Source organism: Hydra vulgaris, chromosome 12 (assembly GCF_038396675.1).
Source record: "Hydra vulgaris chromosome 12, alternate assembly HydraT2T_AEP".
Lineage (NCBI taxonomy): Eukaryota > Metazoa > Cnidaria > Hydrozoa > Anthoathecata > Hydridae > Hydra > Hydra vulgaris.
The window spans coordinates 55882683-55891794 of NC_088931.1; the positions used below are offsets into that span (position 1 = coordinate 55882683).

A 9112-nucleotide genomic window follows, 5' to 3' on the forward strand; every position below is an offset into this window, starting at 1 on the left:
AACTAAAAAAGCACATGAATAAAAAAAATTGATTACTAAAACGTAATCAATTTTATTTTATCCATGTGCTTTTTTATGAAAATATTAAAAAAGCCTGCAAAAATGTTTATTGCCTGCCATATCTGTTTTAAACAGGCTATACACTGTTCGTGCACTTATTTATTTCTGCAGAGGCCTATATATATATATATATATATATATATATATATATATATATATATATATATATATATATATATATATATATATATATATATATATATATATATATAAATATATATATATATATATATATATATATATATATATATATATATATATATATATATATATATATATATATCAACTTATATATGTTGATAGTCAACTTATATAGTTGACTATCAACTTATATAGTTGATATATATATATATATATATCAACTTAGTTTCTCCGCGCAGCGGCCTTGCTCGGCAAGGTTTGTGTTTCGGAGTTAAAGAGTTGAGAGAGGGTTGCACCACGAATAATAACTAAAAAAAAATAAAAAACACAAAAAAATGAGTAGCCTCCTTGACTGTAGTGGCCCCCCTCGGGCCTTGGGGAGGTGAATAATCTTATAAAAAAAATATATATATATATTATATATATATATATATATATATATATATATATATATATATATATATATATATATATATATATATATATATATATATTAAAAAAACTAAATAATTATAATACAAAACAAATACAAAAAAACAAAAACAAAAAGTTTCTAAACTTTTAAAGGTTGGTTATAGTTGCCTTCTAAACATCAAGAATATTATCACTTCTCATACTCATGAATGTACCCATCAATTATACAATCGCAGACAAACCACATCATGCCCATTTAATGGAAAATGCCTTATTTATAAATAACCTTATTTATATTTGCAATGTAAAAATTCACCAAGAAGAAAAAGGATGTCATTACATTGGGCTTACTGAGAAAACTTTTAAAGACAGGTACTATAAGCAAAAAAATCTCTTTTCCTTGAAAAAGTTAAAATTTGTATGGGATGCAAAAATAAGGGTTTAGAGCTTATTCCGACATGCAAAAATAATAGTAATGCAATACTTTTGATCAAGCAAAACCATTTAAACTTGGTGGTAAATTTTTCAACCTATACTTGATAAAAAAATACCACATTATTATATCGCAGTTAAATTTAGTCAATAAATAAAATGAGCTTTTATCAAAGTTACGCCATAAAAATAAATTTCTCATTGTAAATTTTTATGCCATCAAAGCGGACATTCCATAGCATTTTTAGTATACAATTTTTTGTCGTTATGTTTTTTTGTTACATCTGATGATCCCTATTGCCTAAAACTTATGTTTATATTATATGAATATACTATATGTAAGTTGTGTAATTAAATATATCTTACTAATTATTTAGTTTTCACTATTCAGTCTTCTCTATTTAAAGTTTAATGCCAGCATATAAAAAAGGGCTGGCAGGCTTTTCTGCTATTTAAATAAAAATAAGAGTAGCGAAGAATGCTTTGAATAAAAACGATTAAAAGAAAAACCATTAAAATAAAGCTTTTTTCATAAAAGTTAAAATGAATAAAAAATTTTTTTGCTGCAATTTCTATTTTATTTTATGATTTTTTTTTTGTGACAAATGAAAAATGTTATCAGCGTTCAAAATAATTAAAAAGTAGACAATCAAATAATTCTTCTGACAATAATTGATCAAAAACTTCATTTGAACAGAATTTAGATTTTTAAAAACAGTTAAAAAATAATTAAAACCCCATAAAACTATGCAATATTTCTTTGTTTTTTGCAGCCGTGGTGCAGTGGTATATTGTTTGCCTCAGAAACAATAGGGGGCACGACCTCTCTTGTTTCTGAAGAGGCACATACCTCCCCTTTTTTTTGTGTGAACCTTTTCTTTTTTTTAAAGAAATTAACAATTTTTATCAAAAATTGAGTAATTTTTTTTCAAAATGAGGTAGTGTGTTCCTAACTTTGAAAATCGTGTTGTCGGCCCTGAGAAAACCATTAATTTCTTATCCGACTTCCCAAACTTTATGGGAAAAAATGTTGGTTAAAAGGTCGTTGGTTTAAACATTTATTCATTGTAAATGATCATTTAGCAAAAACCTTATTTAAGATTGACCTACGCAAAGTATTAAACTTTCATTTTTGTATATCTTATATATCTTTCTCTTGCATTCTAAGCAATAAAAAGAAGCAATTACTTGTTTTTTTCCCTTCTTTTTCTGTTTATTTCTTTCGTATTCTCATATTATTTTGTTTTACTTTACAATTTTTATATCTGTATGAATCAGTTTCTTTTTTGCAATATTATCTGCTATCAACTTTTGGCAATATAATATAGCAAAAAAATATTTGAAAATGTAATTTAAGTGAGACACGTCTGGATTTAGTACAAAGGAATTAAAAACTTCTGAATTTATCAAGAAGTTTATTGATTGAGGCACTAATTTTTATCTGGTTAATAAAAGATAGTAGATGTAGCAGCACTCCGTTGCGAGTCAGGCTATTTGTCAGTCGATATAGCAGCACTCCCTTGCGAGTCAGGCTACTTGTCAGTCAATGTAGCAGCACTCCCTTGCGACTCAGGCTATAAGATAGCCAATGTAGCAACACTCCACGCATGATTTACAGTAAAAAAAATAAAAATAAAAACATTTTATTAAAAAAATTAAAAATATAAAAACATTTTATTAAAAAAAATAAAAATAAAAACATTGTTTATATTGCTAAAAACATTCAGAATACTTTAAAAACATTCAGAATGTTTTTAAAAACATTCTGGTCAATTAAATTTGCATTTTTGTGGTTTTTTTAAAAAACGATTAATTTGTAATTAAATTAATGGTTTTGACTTTCGTCCAACACGCAAATGTTGGACGAAAGTCAAAAGTAATTAAAAGTGACGTATGTGTTGGCGTAAAAACCACTTTTTTCCTACCGTGCTTTCCAAATGCAACAAACTATAGAACTATATATATATATATATATATATATATATATATATATATATATATATATATATATATATATATATATATATATATATATAAATATATATATATATATATGTATATATATATATATATACATATATATATATAAAATATATATATATATATATATATATATTTAAAATAATTGTGTTCGTTAAATAAGTTTCATTTACTATTAGACATTAAAAAATAACTAAATAAAGTCTTTATTAAGTTATTGTAATCATTATTTTTATTATTATCAGTCAAAAAAGAGTATGAAACGAAACAAAATTTGTTAAAAAGTTTTTTATTTCAATTTTTCATTTTCCAAAAGTAAAATAAAACAGGGAGTTAAGGGTCAAAAATTCATTCATTCAAAAATTAAATTTGCCTGATTTTTATTTTGCTTTCTTTATTTTATTATTCAAAACAAATAACTCTTAATTGCCAACAGGCCAAAATTATCATTTCTATTTTTTATTAATAAAATCAAAAGAAAAACAACAAGTATTTAATACTTGTTTGGCACTCTATGTTAGGTGCCCATACCGCCCCAAAATACCAAAACAAGTTTGGGTTTATCCCCGGTTTAATAGTTTAAACATAAATTCAACATAAATAAAATTTAAAAAACTCACAGCGTTGCATTTGTTTATTAAACTCTGATGTATTTTCAGGTCGTATTGTACGAAGAAACTTGATGTAATCATCTGAATGATATTTTGTAAGTTCTTCAAATGGTGCTTTGTGTGGTCTCTAGATTTTCAAATACTGATAATTAAAAAGAAACTATGAAATACTTTATTCAAAAAAGGTTAAAAGCATTCTAATAATAAATGAAGTTAAAGTTAAACTACTTTGGTTCAAAGAATATATATCAAATTACAATCATGGAAAAATATAATTTCTAAACTTCAGATATAAATTTGTACTCACATATATTTCCATTTTTCTATATAAGCCATAGTTTAAAAGTAAATTGTGTGTCATTCGTATACGATGAGGCTTCATTGGGTGACCTTGTCCATAATAATAGTTTCCAACATCTCCTAGAATTATATTATTACAAACTTAATTAATAATTGCTTTTAAAACTACATTTTTAAGCTGCAGATCTTTTTAAACCTTTCTAAAAAAATAGTTTTAAAAAATTTATAAGAAAAATATTTTTTAAAATTTAAATTAAAATTCTCTAAAGTCTTTAACTAAAAACAACTAAGATAGCACTTGCGTTGAAGAAATTACCATATGAAAGAAAATTAGAGGTCATGCAACTAAAAACTCTAGAAGAGCATCAAATATGTGGTGATTTAATCCTGCAATATAAAATTCAATATGGCTACAATAAAATAAATTGGGTTTCCCAGTACAATTACACAGAGTCACAAAAGGGCCCTCGTCTGAGACAACACAAATTTAATTTGAAAAGGCTATTCTGCAAAAACATTCATAGATACAATTTTTTTCGCAAATCATATAGTCCACACATGGAATAATCAGCTGAATGATATAATAGAAGCTGAGTCAATAAATCTATTTAAAAATAAACTAGACAATTCAGAGATTTGCAAAAACTTTTTATTAAAACAATAACATAACAGTAAACACCTATTTAGTCAAAAGCTGATACAGTGCAATATCTACTGTTATTTCACTCGACAACTGTTTTAAAAACAGTTGTCCCAGCTATTATTTATTATTATTATTATTGTTATTATTATAATATTTATAGTTTTTGGTTTTTACTAATAATTAGTGCATTACCAAATTAACGGTAGTAAAAAAGACTTGTTTATTTTCATAAGGCATAAAACTAATGATTTAACATAACATTTAATATAAAATTTAAAAATATATTTTATCAAATCTCAAATACTACTCACCTTTATTTGTAAATTATAAAAGCGAATTATAAAGTTATAGGCCTTAAAGGCTTGACACATATAAAACTCTATTTAGTACACTCACAGATAAAATTGATTAGGTGGTTGTAAACATCAAAATAATAAAAAGTAATTTTTGTAACTTTTACAAACTCTTACTCTGAAATACTTGCTCAATCATTAATTAGCTTTGCTAATTATAGACAAAAGTCATTGTATATTTTTATTATTATAACATTTTGTATAATGATCATTATTTGGTGACAAGAGTCACAAATTGTATTTTTATATGATATATATAGAAAACAATCTTTGTAACAAGAGGAGATTGTTTATAAGAAAAATGCAAACATTATTAAAAATAAGATGGCTTTTAAATGTGTTGAACAACAAAATTATTTAAATACAACCATCTTCCTAAATAATTATAACAATATTTTATCTAAGACTTTAAACTCTATTTATGAGTTGCATTGCATAAACTTGTTTTTGCTTTAAAAGTTTTTGTTGTTGATGTTTTTTTTAATAAGTAACAAAATTGACATTTTAAAAACTAGTTTACAATAATTCTTTTTATTTGTTGATATTAAAAACTTTGTTGTACTTCATGCAGTCAAGTGAATATCAGAGGTATGCATTTTTCTAATTTATTCCCTCAACTTCATATTTTTTTTCTCAAAAAGGTCAAATTTTATTGAGAAAAAAAGCTTTTTTTTCTCAATAAAATTTGACTAAATTTTGAAGCAACCAGTATTAGAGTTGGAAGTTACTGGAAAAGAAAAGATGAAGTTTATAGAGCAAAACAACGATTAACAGACAACTCAAAAGATTGCAAATTATATGAATCAAAAACACAAGAGGAAGAAAGCAAATTCCAAAGAACTGATGTTTGAGGAAAATAAAAGTAGACAAATAAGAATTTTTGGAGCACATAGGAATAGTTACAGTAAAAGATGAGACTTAATTGAATGACGAGTAACACAAGAATTAATTTTAGTAGATGGCGCAAGAGAAAAAAGCTCTTTATTATTTATAGAAAAGAGAAAGAGAAGCAACATTACAATTGGTACATACATTACAATACATTACAAAATGGTTGGGGGTTGACTGCAAGAGCATGCTCAACTATGTTTACAATGCATTTTTGCACCTTGTCTAAAAGAAAAAGGGCATCATTTTAAGATCTGCTCCAGATATGACAACAGTATTCTATACAAATAGGGATTTGAGATTTATAGAGATAAAGAATAGAAAGGGAGTAAGAAAGTGGCGAGCACAAAAAAAAGATGCAACCTTTGCAGATGCTAATTTTGCAATTGATTTGATATGTGGTTTCAAAGAAAAATTAGAAGAAAGAGTTAATCCTAGAAGATAAAAGGTAGATGACTCACCGAGTACATTACTGTTCATAAATATAGAAAGATCTAAATTATTGCGATAACAATTAGCTGAAAAAAATTGAGTTTTATCTGAATTAAAGTTCACCAGCCACTGAGAGCCCCATGTTGTAGCAGAAGTGAGATCCTATTCAAGCTCAAATACACCCTTCAAGAAATCAGAGAGTGTTGGGTTCTTATCGAGACAAAAATAAATGGTAGTATCATCAGCAAACAATTTAGATATGAGAATTTCTGGAAGATCATTAATGTTAATTTAAAAAAAGTATAGGGCCAAGGATAGAACCTTAAGGAACCCTTGAAATTACAAGATATGAAGAAGAGTGCTGTCAATTGAGGACAACTTTTATACTACTATCTTTTATACTACTATTTAAAATGTTACCTGATACACCGTATCAGGTAACATCTTTAGCATTTTTATTGATCTGTTTGATGGCTATATTAGATAGAACAAGACTAGTGGAATCAAGAGATGATATTAACAGCTTGCTGCTATCAATGCCTATCTATGATAGGAAATTGACATCATTAATTCTTGATGATATCAATTCAATTAAGTTTATTATTCAAAGTTATTTGCTATTTAGCAGTATGTTAACATTATTTCCAGCATGTTTTAATTATGAATTATTGAAATAATTTTAATATTGTCAGTAATTTTTGCAGTATACACATAATCATTAATCGTTTGATTGACCCTACTACAGGGTGTAGTATAGAGATTTACAGAGTTATATTATTTGTAGAAATGGACATTCTTTTATTATTTACAGAAAATGGTAAGTCCTCAAAACGCCTGAACAAGTCATTATAATCTTCAGGATTAAGGACAGTTAGCAGCATATCATAAGTGCTTATCTCCATTACATGTAAACCAGCAACATATGTAAGTTGGAGCAAAAAAGCCCAAAATAAGCATATTTCTAGAGAAAAAATTGGACCATAAGAAGAAGAAAAAAAGTATATTATCTGTTTTGTTTTCAAAGTTATAAATTTATTAATCAGTTATTAAATTTAAACTTTGAGTAGTTATGCCAATTTTTATTGATTTTTATTTGTTTTTCAATATAAGTAAATGTAACTTTATTTTTAAAATTAGAAATTCACCCATCTGCCACCAAAATTGACAGTCAGTATTTAGTATAAATTTTAATTTTTGAAGAACTAAACTTAATTTTTGCTTTTTACAAAATATAGAGGTTTTTTAGAGCAATTTCTTAGTTTGGCATCAAAGTAACCCTAGGCCCAAATAAAAAAGTTTTTTTAAAATAGGCCTTAAAAGTTTTTTTAGACATAAACCTTTTTGTTGATGAAAAACATTTTTGATATCATAAAAACATTGGGAAGATGTGTATTTCAGGCACCCCCCTTTAGAAGTCCATAAAAAATGAGTCACATTTTACACGTAACATTTACTGAAAATTATACTCTATTCCTGAACCTAAAATTAAAGTTTATTTTATTGAAAGTCATACCCAAACCAAACCCTAAGCTAAACCTAAACCAAACATGGAGCCTTAACCTAAGTATCAGGGTTGGGGTTTGGTTAGGGTATGGTTTTCAACAATACTCGTTTTGTATAAAAGTTTTTTACGAACTTACTAAAGGGGGTGCCTGGAATGCACGTCCGCCAAATATTATGACATTTTTTATGGAAAAAAACAAAATAAATATATAGTTATAAAACAAAAATACAACACAAAATATAATAATTGTAACAATTTTAAAACTATTGTTTTAATGATGGCAACCTGTACAAAACAGATCAAAATACCAACCAAATAAAAACGTTAACAGCTTTTATGCTGTATGCCTAAGTATAAGTATTACATATAGATATTATTAAATTTGTATTACATATAGATACATAAACAGAAACAAAGAATGGATAAAATTAAATATTATACCGTCATAATAGTAGCATATTTTTTTTTTTGATCCACCACTAGTAAACGCCATTTATAGGAAAAATATTTTTATAAATTTCTCTATTATAAATTAAAATTTACAATGACTGCCTAAATCGTTGATGGCCTATAGTGTAGAAAAACCGCTTGAAATTGAAAAGAAAATGTTTCGTAGTGATCACACTTACTATATTAGATATACAAAAACATTCATATTCAAATTTTAGTTCATAAAGCCTTCTTCAATATAGGATCAATAAAGATCAATAACTTTTAACGTGCGAAAAATTTCAAATACGTCCGAAAAACTTTTTTCAAAAAAGATGCGAGAAAGTGGTGCAACAAAGCAACAAAAGAAATACATATTTTTAATTCGTTATAGATTCCATTCAGGGTAGTGATGTAAATTTACCGGTAAATTTTGATTTAAAATTTCCCTGGAAAAATTTCTGGTAAATTTTAAATCTTAAAGGGTAAATTTTCGTTTTTAGGCCTGTCATTTTGTCTCCATATTATTTTTATAGTGACTTAAAATAGTCACTTTCTAAAGCATGGTAATTTTTTCATGCTGCAAGTTTGAAAAGGTTTTAATTTTAAATGGCTATTCTACGACTTATACGCTATAATCTGGTAGCATTTAAAATTTTCTCATTACATTTGAATAGTTAGTAGATTAAACAAACGTATATTTCACGAAGTATATACTTTAGCAGCTATATTACATGTGATAATATGAAGCTTTAAATATATTTTGAATATTATACACTTTATTCAATAATTAACATTGTCTTTCTTTTTAATAAAAAGTTACAAAATTTACTAGGAGGGAAGGGCAAATCTTTTAAAAACTTCTGACTGCTTTCGTTAAAAAAAAGGTTCTCAAAACAAAAAGTCTGCCGACTGAAATGTGTCA

The 9112-nt window shown here is 25.9% G+C and overlaps 1 protein-coding gene across 2 annotated transcripts in view; it reads right to left on the reverse strand.

Annotated features, from left to right (window-relative positions):
- Positions 1–8497, reverse strand: part of LOC100199910 (histone deacetylase 1) — a 31219-nt gene extending 22722 nt beyond the window's left edge. For both annotated transcript variants that reach the window (XM_065813780.1, XM_065813779.1), the window contains exons 1-3: positions 8200–8497; positions 3946–4058; positions 3648–3765 (exon numbers count right to left, since the gene is read on the reverse strand). In XM_065813780.1, the coding sequence (XP_065669852.1) occupies positions 3648–3765; positions 3946–4058; positions 8200–8251 (283 nt within the window). In that variant the 5' untranslated portion in view covers positions 8252–8497. The remainder of the gene's footprint in view (positions 1–3647; positions 3766–3945; positions 4059–8199) is intronic.
- Between the last annotated feature and the right edge of the window lie 615 nt (positions 8498–9112).